This window comes from Cebus imitator, unplaced genomic scaffold (assembly GCF_001604975.1).
Source record: "Cebus imitator isolate Cc_AM_T3 unplaced genomic scaffold, Cebus_imitator-1.0 Scaffold225, whole genome shotgun sequence".
NCBI lineage: Eukaryota > Metazoa > Chordata > Mammalia > Primates > Cebidae > Cebus > Cebus imitator.
Window position 1 is genome coordinate 44,981 of NW_016107540.1, and position 13,988 is coordinate 58,968.

At 37.4% G+C, this 13,988-nt stretch overlaps 1 protein-coding gene across 3 annotated transcripts in view; it reads right to left on the bottom strand.

Moving 5' to 3' along the window:
• Positions 1-1,239: 1,239 nt before the first annotated feature.
• The window catches only part of VSTM2A (V-set and transmembrane domain containing 2A), a 31,132-nt gene continuing 18,383 nt past the window's right edge, over positions 1,240-13,988 (bottom strand). Inside the window, exon 5 of one of the 3 annotated variants that reach the window (XM_017496908.2) lies at positions 1,240-3,713. In XM_017496908.2, coding sequence (XP_017352397.1) covers positions 3,625-3,713 — 89 coding nt within the window. In that variant the 3' untranslated portion in view covers positions 1,240-3,624. The other 2 variants (XM_017496909.2, XM_017496910.2) reach the window with 2 other exon arrangements.

Genomic DNA, 13,988 nt, shown 5'->3' on the forward strand with positions numbered 1-13,988 from the left:
CCTTGCCTGATAACCCTGCCTCTTGCCACTCTCTCCACACTTAATGCTCTTGTCCTCTTTCTCGTCCTTGAGCAAGCCTAGATGGACTTCGCCTCTGGGGCTTTGCACAAGTTCTTCCCTCTCCCTGGAAGGCTATGCTCCCAGATCTCTTGCCCGGCTTACTATTATTCTGATTTGCATAAATGTCACCTCCTCAGAGCAGCCTCCTCTGACCTCCTAGTCACACTCCTATATATCATCCTACTGATTTTCTTTGAATTTCTCAATACCTTACGTGTTCTTGCTTTTGAATGTTTACTGTCTGTCTCTCCCTAGATCTATGGAAGAGCCTTATCTATTTCGTTGCTGAAACCCTGAAGTCTTCACACTCCTAAAACACTGAGTGCTCCCTTAATTAGTGAGTAGTCCTGAAAATAAAATTATCTGGGCCTTACATTTGAAATTATGTGCACACATGTTTTTTGGCTTCATAGTCTTAACTCCAAAATACAATAATCAGAGTTTTATATTTTATCTTAGACAGGTTAACTTACCTCCTTCAATTATTTTTTCATATACAAACTAAATTATGTTTAATATTTTCACTTCAAAAATATAGGATAAATAACAGAACCACTTCTTTGAATGGAATCTATGTATCCATTGCAAAATTCCATTACTAGTCCTGAAAATTCAACCAACATCATCTGATATCATTAGTCCAAGCTGTTTATAACAAATGACAACCATTTTTTTTTCTGAACTTAAAAATGTGTTTTCTTTGTTCTGCCCCCACACGCACCCACATGTATACCTTCTTAAATTATATTCAAGGACTTTAGGGCAAACCAGTTCAAAATTATAATTATCAGGTCTTGTTAGGTGCTCAAAATCATCTAAACATTCTTCTTTTAGTCCAGCAAATTATAATCAAATCACTTAGAATCAGTGAATTGATTGGCCTTATGAAGGACCATCTCCATAAAACAGATATGCAGAAATATACATAGAATTTCAGTGGGTTCATGAACTCCACAAAGCTTATTTACAAACCCCAATTAGCAGCTTCTGCTTTAAATAATTTTTATCTTTTTTTATTTTATCCTCATGTGTTTTCATTTACAAGCAATTTTTAAGTCTTTAAGAAAGAACAAAATCATTCAACTTAAATTCAAGTAAACAATTTTAATATTTTAGGATTCTCTCTTATGATAAACATTATATAACCTTGGAAACAAGGTTGAGAATGTCTGATAACTTATTTTTAAATCTTTATTCATATTCGTAGTCATGTTTATTTACAAAGTTATAGTTCCAGAGACAAAATGTAAGGTTAAAATCTCTGAAAGGGCTCCTTAATTTGTTTTAGTTTCTGTTCCAATTTTTAAGGTTCCATATTAACTTCTTGAGTATGAGGCAAATCGTGCACCATGTTCTTTCTCAAAGTGGCCAGTGAGTTGGACTCTTGGTGGCACAGTGACAGATAAATCTTCATTATTTTGGACACTGAGAGAATGATCCTAGTGAGCTCATCCCGAACGAGCATACATCTTTGATTATAAGCATGGTAAACATCGCTGATACAGGTACAAGTCTGTATTGCTTTAGAAACGGCCAATCTGATGACCAAAATTTTGAGTAAAAGTACATCACGTGTCGATTTTTCCCAACTTGACTGAATTTAAAACAGTATACTTATGTTTTAATGTATGCAATATTTAAGGCTCAGATAAACTTAATAGATGATGTCTATCTTACCATTACTTTATGTATTTTTAAGTATTACGTTTTGAAAGAAAATACATTTCTAGGTTAATAAAATAGCGCAATCAAAACCTTTATTATATTTTTCTCATTAAAGTGAAATAATAAACCAATTGAATGAGAAAAATGGCAATAAAAGATTTAGCATGAAATATTATTCCTCGGGTAATGTCAAGAATATTATGAAAATATACACTTGCTTATAACTGAATCAAAGAAAATGAATGCATTTACCTTTGAAAAGCAGAGGTACTGATTGCCTTCAAGCTTCGGGTTATAGGGCCTTAGGCTGGGAGCTGATGGCCCCATATGGCTGATCTTCGGGTTTTGTAATGAGAGAAAATGGAAGAATCTCTCTGGAAGGAAAACTTAGGTCATTTATCTCTCAAGCTTATCTATTCCATAACGTATATGGAACACTTTAATAGTTCTGCCTATCTTTCTTTGCCAGAGTAGAAAACAGGTTCAAAATAAAATAGTCTGAATTATCATAAAGCCAAAAATAAGAATGGAATATTTAAAATTATACTTCACTTAACCAGTGAAAACTGAACACATTAATCTTCTTTAGTTGAGGAACTGCCGTCATCTTTTGCATATTGTATTTAGCCAACAACCAAATTTTAATTTTTAATTAGGAGACATTAAAATATAATTAGCAGCAAAGAACAGAATGACAAAGGTACGGAAATTCATAAAGGTCAAAGGAAGCAGCATTTCTAGCCATAGCAAGAAATGCTCTAACATGAATTTAGGGAATTACGGTGAGTGCTTCACCTTCCCCACATTCACCTCCAAGGCAAATTTTCTAGAAGCAACATTTCTTTTTGACAAGAGTAATAATGATAATAATACAGAAATAGCTGTCAAAACCAGTGAGTGTACATTCTTCAGAGTCAAGAGACTCTCAAACCTCAGTAAACACCATGTATAAAGGAACATAGCAAATTCCAACTTAGCACAGACATAACAAAATTAATTCAGACTGATACAATTTTGAATATGCACTTTCCAGAATGAAGCAGAGGACAACAAAGGTCGTCTGCAGCTGTCAGGCCTGTGGAAGTGAAACAATGTGTTACAAAATCCACGCAGTATATGAATCATCAAGGAAAAACAAATGCTTTGTCAAAATAAGTTGGTCAGTGGCCCAACACATAGATATTCTTAAGTATATATTTATATATATAATGATAAAAATCAGCTTGCATGAGGGTAGCAGTACATCTACTTTGAAGTTATAGCACAGATACTATAAGCAATTTACAGAATTTGTCAGGTTTGCATATACAGGAATTGCAAAATGAGTTAAAATACATTGAAATATAGAACACTCAAAATGTATTTCTATAAACCTCCTAGGATTGATGGAGATTGGCCATAACCAGCACTTGCCACCATTGAATAAGAACTGTAATCAAGGAAAAGAAGAAAAATCCAAGAAAAAAGTGGAAAATAAAAAAAAAAATTCTCCTGTCATTCCTGATTTAAGGTAATGTCCTTTTTGTTGACTTGCAGTGTTGATAGTTTTGTTCTTGCCCCTGAAAGGGGGTTTTGTTTGATGATAGTTTCTGTTCTGTAGCCTTTTGATCTCTGTTTGCTTCCTGAAGATACTGGGTCCTTTAGTAGGAAATCAGTGGTATCCATAGTAAATATTCCCTATCCCGATGACATTCGGGCCAACCCTTGAGCAGTCAGTGAGTGACTTTAGTCGCCGAAAGAAAAGGGAAAAAAATAGATCTTGCTATTAGAAAATGTCCTATCACTTCACACTAATTCTCTTAAAATAAAAGATCAGTGTTTTGCCAAAGAAAATATCAACAAAGCGTGTGATAGCCTCTTCATTTATGCTTCCGAAGCAGGCGCTCCTTGTGTAGTGAATTAAAGTACAGTGGGTGCAGGGTGGTGCTTGGAGTTTAGGGTCAACTTTGCTGTCCGCTCCGTAGATTTTACAGGCCATTTGCTCTTTGCTTTAAGAAGAGAAAGTGATATTGGAAAAAAGTCAGCACTTTAGATTAAAGCAAAGCACCCTTCACAAAGCCACAAACAAGAAGCAGGACAGAAAGTCCATGGCTTGTAGCTATCCTCGCACCTGCGGAAGAAGTTATAAGATATTCGCTCATCTTGAAGATTTCCAACGCTCCTTATTAGGCTGTTTTAAACACATACACATATATATTTAATTAGCTCGCCAGCTTGGCTCTGGTGCTCATGAATGTCTTGGCATGCACTGCAAACAACAACACATACAAAGGATTTCAGTCCCAGGAAGTTGGTGTTGTTTTGTCTGTTTTCAAACAATGCTATCCCACGGCTGGGAACACTGAGAGGGGTAAATCCAGATACTTTTCCCCCAAGTAATTCCTTGAGGATCATTCCCTAAAGTCATCTGGTTCTTCCTATATTGGTACCTAAAAACACATCCCTGTTTTTCCGACTGCATGACCATAAATCCACAGGGGATATGACACAACCTGAAAACAGCAGGCTTCTCAATGAGGGGGGAGCTTGTTCAAGGGTGGGTGCATTTGGGCATTTACTTTTAGAGTGAGGATTTTTTTTTTTTTTTAATCCTTGAAATCTGGGAGACAGTTAGTGCTACTGGAAACTCCTGAAAGAGCTCCAAGACTATCTCAGGGAAGAAACTGTAGTTTTGCGTTTTTTTCTTCATAGATTTTATTTAATAAGCTGCTAGCTACAATTGACATACTGTGTACCTTTATCAGTAAAGAACAAAAATGTGATGAGGATCGAAGCATTTTCTTCTTTCATTTTTAACAGGAGAAAGCTTAAATGTGTTTGAAGGGTGTAAACGTGGGAAAATGTAACCTTTTCAATACTTCATCTAAATCATGTTTGGGTCCACATTGACAATGACGAAAATTGTGGCAGAACCCCTTGTTCTCTAAAAGTCACTGTATGTAGCATAAATATTTGGCTCTTCCAAGGTAGCCTTTTAATAAACTTACATTACTGTATTTCTGCTAGGTTACTTTGCCTTACTGGTAGGTAGGCTATATATTAACCAAAATACAGCATCTCCTTACAGAAATCTAGTGACTGGAGGAAGACCCAGAGGTTAGTAATGGGGCTCTGTAGAGTAATCCTCTATTCAGGGTGAGTGACAAGTTTCAAAAAATGCAAAAGTGATAGTTCAGTCCACGTGCAGTTCTAAGTACAGAGATCATGCAAGGAAAATGCACACAATCTATGTAGAACCACTAACACCAGAGCTGTCCAAAATTAAACATGTATTCTCACTATCTTTTGAAGAGAAATTCTTTGACAGGGATTCATTTGATCAAAAAAAAAAAAAAAAAAAAGAAAGAAAAATAAATTATTAAATGCTTCCCTAAATAGGCAATAGTCCTCAATTTCACACAAAGTATGTCTGGTATCAAATACAAGTTTTAAAATATTAATACAACTTGGTAAAATAATTCACTCTTTAAAAAGTATTTTGTGAAATAATGGTTTTCTTTTCAGCAAGGGTATTGCAGATTGGCTCGGATTTGTTGAAACTGCACCACAATTTATGTCGTCCCTTTCTTAATTAATCAACCCTTCATAGGACAGGCCTGACCCCATTAGCCTAATGAGATATTAAAGAATCAGCTGCTTCATTTTGACCCAGCATTCCCTCTCATACTATATCCAGCATGTGCAAGTTAAAGTGTAATTTACATGAGTATTGTAACTAAAAAGAAACCCAATTACACAGTGTAAAGAATATTTTGAAGCTGCTAAAATTTTGAACTTCCATCAGATATGTAATATACTATTGCAGAATGGTACTTTTGTTTTCAGATTGTAATCATTCAGCCACTCTAGGTGCATGCATTTACTAGCATATTTTTAATTAAATACAATTTATTTTGCCAGAAAAAATTACAAAGATTTTTCCTATGTAGTAAATTCTAAAGCAAATCTGTGTTGTCATCAAATCACTGATTGTTTTTCTCCTTTCTGTTTTTTATTTATGTCTTGAATGAAAAGATATGTACTTCTTTATCTTTGCAGGCCTAAAGCCTTTTAGAAGTGAAATCTGAGAATCTAAAATGCTATAATTTCTCCTGTGTAATTTTAACAAATAATCATCACAGTCATTTTCATTCGGATTTATATTAATTGCATAATGGCATTACTGCTTAGCAAACAGGTTATGGTTTGTTGTATGGAAATATTAGCTTTGATGTAACAAGTCCACCTTGGCTACTCTGTGCTCATTTTACAGGTAGAAATGCTTGATTTTGTGAAATACTCAGAGCCGGGATTGCCGTCAGGATCCCTGAGTTCTGATTTCCTCTGCTGCCACTCACTTTGAGATCTTAAATGAGATACTTTTCCCCCATTAGTCCTCCAATGAGCATAATAACTGTGTAGAATTGTTTTATATTTGTCATATTAGTATGCCAGGTATTTTTTTGTGTTGTGAAAGGATTTCCTACTTTGTTTTATTTGGTTTCTTTCGTTCTCTGCTGAAGCCAAGCAGAGTAATCTGTTATTCCCTTAACACAATCACACATATAAGCAACAATTGCCCTCAGATAATGGCCTGTCCATTTCTCTGTTCCTAGCAGCTAGTTGTAATCTCCCTCTCCTCTGAACTTCAGCAGTATTTTCTTTTGCTAGTTCTTTACCAGGCCTACATGGTGTGTAACTCATCATATTTGTATCTTATTTCACTGATTATGCTATTATCTCATTAATAGCAAGGGGTAAAACTTTTTTTGCAATTTAAAAAATGACTTTCAATGTGTAAAATAAGGTCTCGAGAGTTTTAAAACTTTACCCCCAAGACAAAATACTCTGTGAAGAAGAAAGGAAGATGCTATTATCTAAATTATGTGAAGAAAATTTACAGGCAGCAGGCCTAGATGAAGGGGGTGTAATAGGACTTAGAGGTTTCTCTTGGACACAGAATGCCACTTCATTACGTCCTTCGACATCTATTTAATTATGACGCCTTTCATTGGCTTCGTTTTTATGCTTAAAGATTTTCATATCGCTCTTGCGAGTATAATTCCCCGTCTTTGCAAGGCAGAGGTGTCTTCTCCATTTTGTAAATGGGAGCGTCTAAGAAGTCTTAGAAGTCTAAGCAAGGCAGAAGCTTGGCTTCCATTTCTCACCCCTTTCTCTTCCTCATGCAACTGTGGGGTGGGCCTCGCCTCCCCTGAGATGCAGCAGGCAAGCATTTCTCAAGAGAGCGTGACAAATGAAAGCCTGGCCAAGCAGAAACGTGAAAAAGCCTTCCAGATATTAATTTCACTATTGTTATGATTTCAGGGAATAACAGAAATTCCATATATTTCATTACAAAAAGGAAGCAACATCAAAACAATCCAAACATACAGCCTCAGCAGTCAGGTGGAAACGGTGGCTGTCCTCCCCTCCAGCGGACTGCCTGTTGCCAGCCAGAGAGGGTCACTGCCTGGAGAGGCCAGGGCCTGCTTGGCGTCACTGCCACTTCTGGATGGAGAGTCTGCAGCACCAGCTCCCGTGCCCGCCCCTCCCCCCCCGTGCCCCTCTCCTGTGTCTGCCAGGTGGAAGTGCCCAGCTGCCTTTCAGCACCTTCCTTTTCGGTTTACACATCCATCTGTGCTACCATTTCTTCCCTGCGTCTCGCAGTCACCAGGCTGGCAGACAGCAGGAATGCTGACCAGTGCTGCCTCCCTCCGCGTGCCCACACTGTGCCCTCTGCAACGGCTGAAACTATTGCGGACCTGCTAGGTGCCAGGCAACATGCAGGAGGCACTGTGCCTCCATCATCTTAGTTAATCTTCACAACAACCCTGTGTGGCAAATATGCAGATCAGGAACACATAACCCAGCAACGTGAAGTAACTCATCCTAACAGGGAGTGATGCAAAGACACAGAAATGAAGAAACAGCAACGGAATGCGTTGGCACCAAGCAGAGATCTGCCGCTTTTTGAACCCCCCCGAGGCAAGCAGCCTGCTCCAATACCTCGCATTGTTAAATCGAGATGTGCAGCTATCATTTGAATGTATATTCATCTTTTCAGAGGAAGTGCAGCACACATAACACAGTTCACATATAACATACTTCATACCTGATATAAAACTTAACTTTTCCCCAATGCTGAACTGATAAATATTGGATATGAAAACATTATCAGGCTCTTGGTTTTTCTAAGCATTAACAAAACATAAAACTTGTTTAACCTTTGTAATGCACCAAATGTCTTATGATATAAGAATATTTTGAAGTTTTCACAGCATAGACTTTGACAGCTTACAAATGTTCCTCTGAATTCATTTAAATATTCATTTAATACCTGGCTTGAATATTATTCTAGCATTCCTTCTTCTTTCCAAAAACCTCTTTTCCAAGCTTTTTATTCAAATTTGGTAGTCTGGGCCCAAGAAAGGTGTCGTTGATGGGTCAAAGTGCCATCATCAGTTTTGTGACAGGCAGGGAATGAGAACTGGAGCTCTGGGCTCTAGCAAAGATCCCAGGAGGGGATGTGGGTATTTAATTCAAAGTGCAGGGTGGAGAAAACTAAATAAACAACTTATTCCAAGTACATTTGACCCGTTCTCCAAATACCCACTTTCTCTTGGCGTTGAGTATTTTCTGATGGGTTAATGTCCTACGTAAATACAACTCTAGTTGGCTTATATATGGGGCATGTTCAGCATTTCCAGAGCATCGGTCTGCAGCATTAGGCATGATTCCTGACTGCTTTTTCTCTTCTTTCTCTTCCTGTTTGGGCATCTAATGGAATCAAAAGGAGCAAGAAAAAAGAAAAAAAGAAAACCATTTTCTCCCCCACCCACAACCTCACTGTGGCTACAAGGTCTGAGTCCAGAATCCTCATTTTATAAAAGTGAGTATTAGTAAGGCTCACAGCAACACACCTAAAAATGGAAGTTCTCCTATAGTAAAAGTAGCAAGAGTCACATACTTTTCTTTCTGTGAAGAAGTCCAGCTTATGAAGAACTGAGTGTCCATTACAGCTCTTCGAGCAGACATGCCCCTTCAACATATTTCTCTTTTATTACAGATGCCAGCTTCAGAAAAGAAAATCGCTGTGTGAGAAAAACTGAGCTAGCTTCTAATGCAATGTTTATTCAAGTTTGCACATACTAAATCACTATTTAAGGGGAAAGGTCAAATAATAGAATGATTTTATCCCATAATTTTTTGAGAAGAATATCTTTTTATTAGAATGCTTATGTGTCCAGTGCCAATTTCTTCCAGAAATCTGGTTTTTAAAAGAAATGTGCTTCACTTTGACCTAATACATAAATTCCCTATTTAATGTGCCCCGTCATGCTGGTAGCAGCTGTTTACATTTCCTTTCTTGCTTTCCTTTAGTCAGCAAATTTACAGCTCTGTTCTAGTTATGAGGGCTCTTACTGTAGCTAAGGGAGAGTGAGCTTGTCCATGAACGCAGGTCTACAGGACAGGGCGCATGGGTGCCACTCCATTCACCAGAGACCCTTCCTGACTCCCCTGCTGCTTAGAACCCTGCTCTGCAGCTGTTGGGCCTTTCTACCTCCACAGCTACTGAAGAGTGGACACCCGTAAGCAACATCACTGCCTTCCTCCTTCCAGGGCCATGGCACATCTGAAAACAGCACATTTTCGTGGGAGCACACCCATCTGAGTCAGAACTGATCTTGTGCAGATGGGATGATGGTTATGACAGTATCTGCTAATAACTTTGAACTCCTATGATTTCTTCACCTCTGGCTATGATCCCAGGAGGTAACCATCATCATTTTACTGAGAAGAAACTGAAACTGAAGGGGCTTATGGATTATGTAACTTGTTGGAGTTTATTCAACTAGTAGGTGGTGAAGCTGAGACTCAAATCCGGTCTGTGCTTGACTCTAGAGCTCAGATGGTACAAATAAACTTGTATCATAATTTAATCTGGCAAGTCTTTATATCTGAAGCCTTTATACTTTCCCAATTCTGCCTATGAAAAATATATAGTGATATAAATGGCTTTGGCAAAATGCAAAGGAGAACAATATAAATTGGTGGAAAAGCAAAAAGAATGCTTTCCAAGAATGAAATTTGAATACCACATATATTTAACAACTGCTTTAAGGCATAAATAAGAATGATTGATAATTAACACTACATTTACTGGCATATAAACAAATGTTGCTAAAATGCTGGAAACTATTCAGTCACAGAGTTTAAAAATGCCTCCTGCCTGTCTGCTTTCATTATTCATTAGCATTCTCTTTATTCATCGTGCATAGGTAGTTATTAATCAAGGATTTATTTGAACGATCGCAAATTCCACATTAGGGATTTCACATGTGGTTTTGTTGCCCTGATCATGAATGGTGCTGAATTTGACGAAGGGTTTCAGAAAGTGCATTCAAATAGGGGAATGTAATAGAGACGACTGGCACCCACGTGCCCTGGCGTCCTTTCAGCAGCTGTGCCCCCAGAGCCCTTCCCCGCCACAGTGAGGACAGCTTGCCCTGAATTAGGAGGCCAACAGAAGGGCACAGCAGCTAGCATTATTGACTACTAACGGAAAAGGGCAGAGAAAAGCGTTTGCATAACTCGTGAGATGAGAAAACAGGGGAAGCTTTGGCTGAACGTTTGAGAAATCGCTCACCAGTTGGTGAAATAAAGAAGTCTCTCTCCTCATCCACACCCTCTTTGCATGTTGCTATAGACTCCCATCGCCAATACTGTCAGAGAGAAACCTCTCATCAAAGCAGGAAAAACATCTCCTATTTTTAAAGAAATGGCAACTGAGGAACTCAGAGTGGAAAAGTAGAAGAAAAAGAAAGGGAAGGAAAGACACATAGCTGCAAATATGTGATTTCAATTCCCACATATCTTCTTATGTAAAGTGAAAAATAAAGACACAGCCATGATTTATAAATACAGAAACAAAAAACTAGATTTTATGGTTCATGAATGTCTGACTTTGAGAAAGGAATTATCGGCGGACCTAATGTCAATAGGACCTACAAAAGCATAAATTATATGGCTTCAGAAGACACACCTGTTTTAACACAAGAAAAATGTCTTAAGATTTTACCCATATTTTTTCCAAGTTTGAGCTAATGGCTTCATCGTTTTCCTTAATCTAGCTATTGCAAATTTTCTGAATTAGAATGATTCATTAATTATCTTCATTAGTAGAAGCTGTCTTCTTGGCTATCCGCATGAAGTAATTAGAAATATTTGAAGCAAGACTTTAAAAATTCATATCTCATTTATCAAGATATACAAATAAAAAGACAGAAGTCAGTCACTGCTGGGATTTGTTCATCAAACTTCCCAGGCATAATTTGTCATTAAATGTTATTTTAAATAAATTATCATCACGAGTGTACAATGAAGGATGGTCCAAGGGCTGTTTTTAAATTTTTTCTGACCATGCACATAGGCAGTCTGAGGTTGTTTTCTTAAACGTTCACTAAATTACATTAAAATTCATGTATATTCTTAGCATTGGTATTATCTTCAGAAGTCTTTCTCACTATACATAAACCAAAATGTAATTTTCTATCCCTAAACAGTTAAAGAACATGCTAAACACAGTGCGAGGTGCTGCAACAACACTCAAAGTATCAAGACACAATTCCTATCTTCACAACCCTTACAATATTTTCAGATACTTTGAAACACAGTAAGCTTTTAAATTCTAAAGTTTTTTTTTTCTAATTAGTGGTTGCTTAACCCCTAAATGTAGGATTTTTCGAATTAACTATTTACAATGCTAGAAGTTAGAAAATTGACTTCATGGCATAAGAATTTGTTTAATCAGAAAAAATAAAGATAAAAGACTATATACATGGCTGAAGAACAAACTCCTCAAGGTGTGTCTGTGATAGAAGCCATCAAAATCAACCAAGAAAAACACTGATCTCAAAACAGGGCCCTTCACTGCAGGGCCTTTACATTTTAAAATTTGAAGTATCTCACTGCATTATTTAACTTCATTAAAATGTTTGTCTGTGAAGATAATAATACAATTGCTTCACTTAAATTCATCTTTTAAATTTTCTCTACAGCTTCATGGAATAAGAAATCAAGAATAAGAAACTCCTAGATTTCACTATTTGCCTTTATTCAAGCACTGTTCCACCTATATCAGGTATGTTTTATACCTATAGGATTCTGAATTCATGCAAAAATGCTCTCTCAGAGTCTGTTTTGAAGCAGTCGCATTAAGTAAAACATCCTCGTTTATAAATCATCCTGTGTCCTGATTTCCCGTGATACTCCCCATGACAATGCATTACTCCTCACTTTGATCTCTCTTGGAATTGGAGGTTGTGTGAGTCATCTCATTGACAGGAAAAATGATTGCATGATATTTATTTACTTGTATGGGTTTATTTAATCAATATAAATTCATTAAGATCACACCTATCTGCTTAGAAAAACAAGACTAACTTGATGGTCAGATTCCCCACTCAGCCTCCAGGAAATAAGATATAATAAAATACAATGTTCCTAATTTCAATGCTACTAGAAATTTCTGAGTACACTATTTTTACAGCAGTACTTTAGGTACATATATGTACATGTGTAGATGTTTTTAAGATTTTGTCATAAACTCTATAGTTATACACCATTATTTTATTTTACTTCTATTTGTTGAAATATTTTGAGAGTGATCCAAGCTGGCTGATCACTAGCAGCTCGGGATTGTAGCTCCCAGTGAAAGCGCAGAGAACGAGAGGACGCCACACTTTCAGATGAATTTTTGTTGCTCACGCACCAGGAGATTTCCAGCGGAGGAGCCCCACGTGTCGCCAGCACGACTCTTGTGGCCGGCAAGGTGGTTTTCCTGCTGCCTTGGTGCAGCAGTTCTTGTGCAGGGTCAGAAAAGCACCATCAATCATAACGCTGCTGTTTTGGCCGGCGCAGTGGGTTGTTCAGATTTTAGCTGGGAATCAACAAGTTGGACGTCCACTCAGAAACCCAATTATAAAGACGGTAATTATAAAGACCACAGATGTATAAATCTATAAAGAAGGGAAGAAAACAGCCTAAAAAGGCTGAGAATACCCAAAATCAGAACGCCTCTCCCTCTACAGGGGATCACAGTTCCTCATCAGCAACAGAACAAGGCCTGATGGAGAAAGACTGTGTTCCATTAACAGAAGCAGGCTTCAAAAGGTGGATGATAAGAAACTTCTGTGAATTAAAAAAAACTTGTTCTAACCCAATGCAAAGAAACTAAGAACTTTGAAAAACGGTTTGACGAAATGTTAACAAAAAACACAATTTAGAGAGGAATATAAGTGAATTAATGGAGCTGAAAAACACAACACGAGAACTTCGCGAAGTATGCACAAGTTTTAACAGCCAAATCGATCAAGCAGAAGAAAAGAGATCAGAAGTCGAAGATCAACTTAATGAAATAAAATGAGAAGACAAGATTAGAGAAAAAAGGATAAAAAGGAACGAGCAAAGTCTTCAAGAAATATGGGACTATGTGAAAAGACCTAACTACGCTTGATAGGTGTACCTGAATGTGACAAAGAGAATCAATCCAAGCTGGAAAATATGCTTCAGGATATTATTCAGGAAAACTTTCCCAACCTAGCAAGGCAGGACAATATTCAACTCCAGGTAATACAGAAAACACCACAAAGATATTCTTCAAGAAGACCAACCTCAAGGCACATAATCGCCAGATTCACCAGGGTTGAAATGAAGGAGAAAATACTGAGGGCAGCCAGAGAGAAAGGCCAGGTTACCCCTAAAAGGAAGCCTATCAGACTCACAGCAGATCTCTCAGTAGAAACCCTACAAGCCAGAAGAGAGTGGGGGCCAATATTCAACATCCTTAAAGAAAAAAACTTTCAACCCAGAATTCTACATCCAGCCAAACTAAGCTTCACAAGCGAAGGAAAAATAAAATATTTTGTGAACAAGCAAGCACTCAGAGATTTCATCACCACCAGGCCTGCTTTACAAGAGCTTCTGAAAGAACCACTACAAATAGAAAGGAACAACCAGTATCAGCCTTTCTAAAAAATACCAAAAAGTAAAGAGCATCAACATAATAAAAAATTTACATCAACTAATAGGCAAAACAGCCAGCTAATATTAAATGGCAGTATTAAACTCACATATATTATTATTAATTCTAAATTTAAATCGACTAAATTCCCCAATCCAAAGACACAGACAGGCAAAAAAAGCCAAAACCCATCGGTATGCTGCATCCAGACCCGTCTCACATGCAAGGATACACAAAGACTCAAAACAAAGGGATGGAGAAA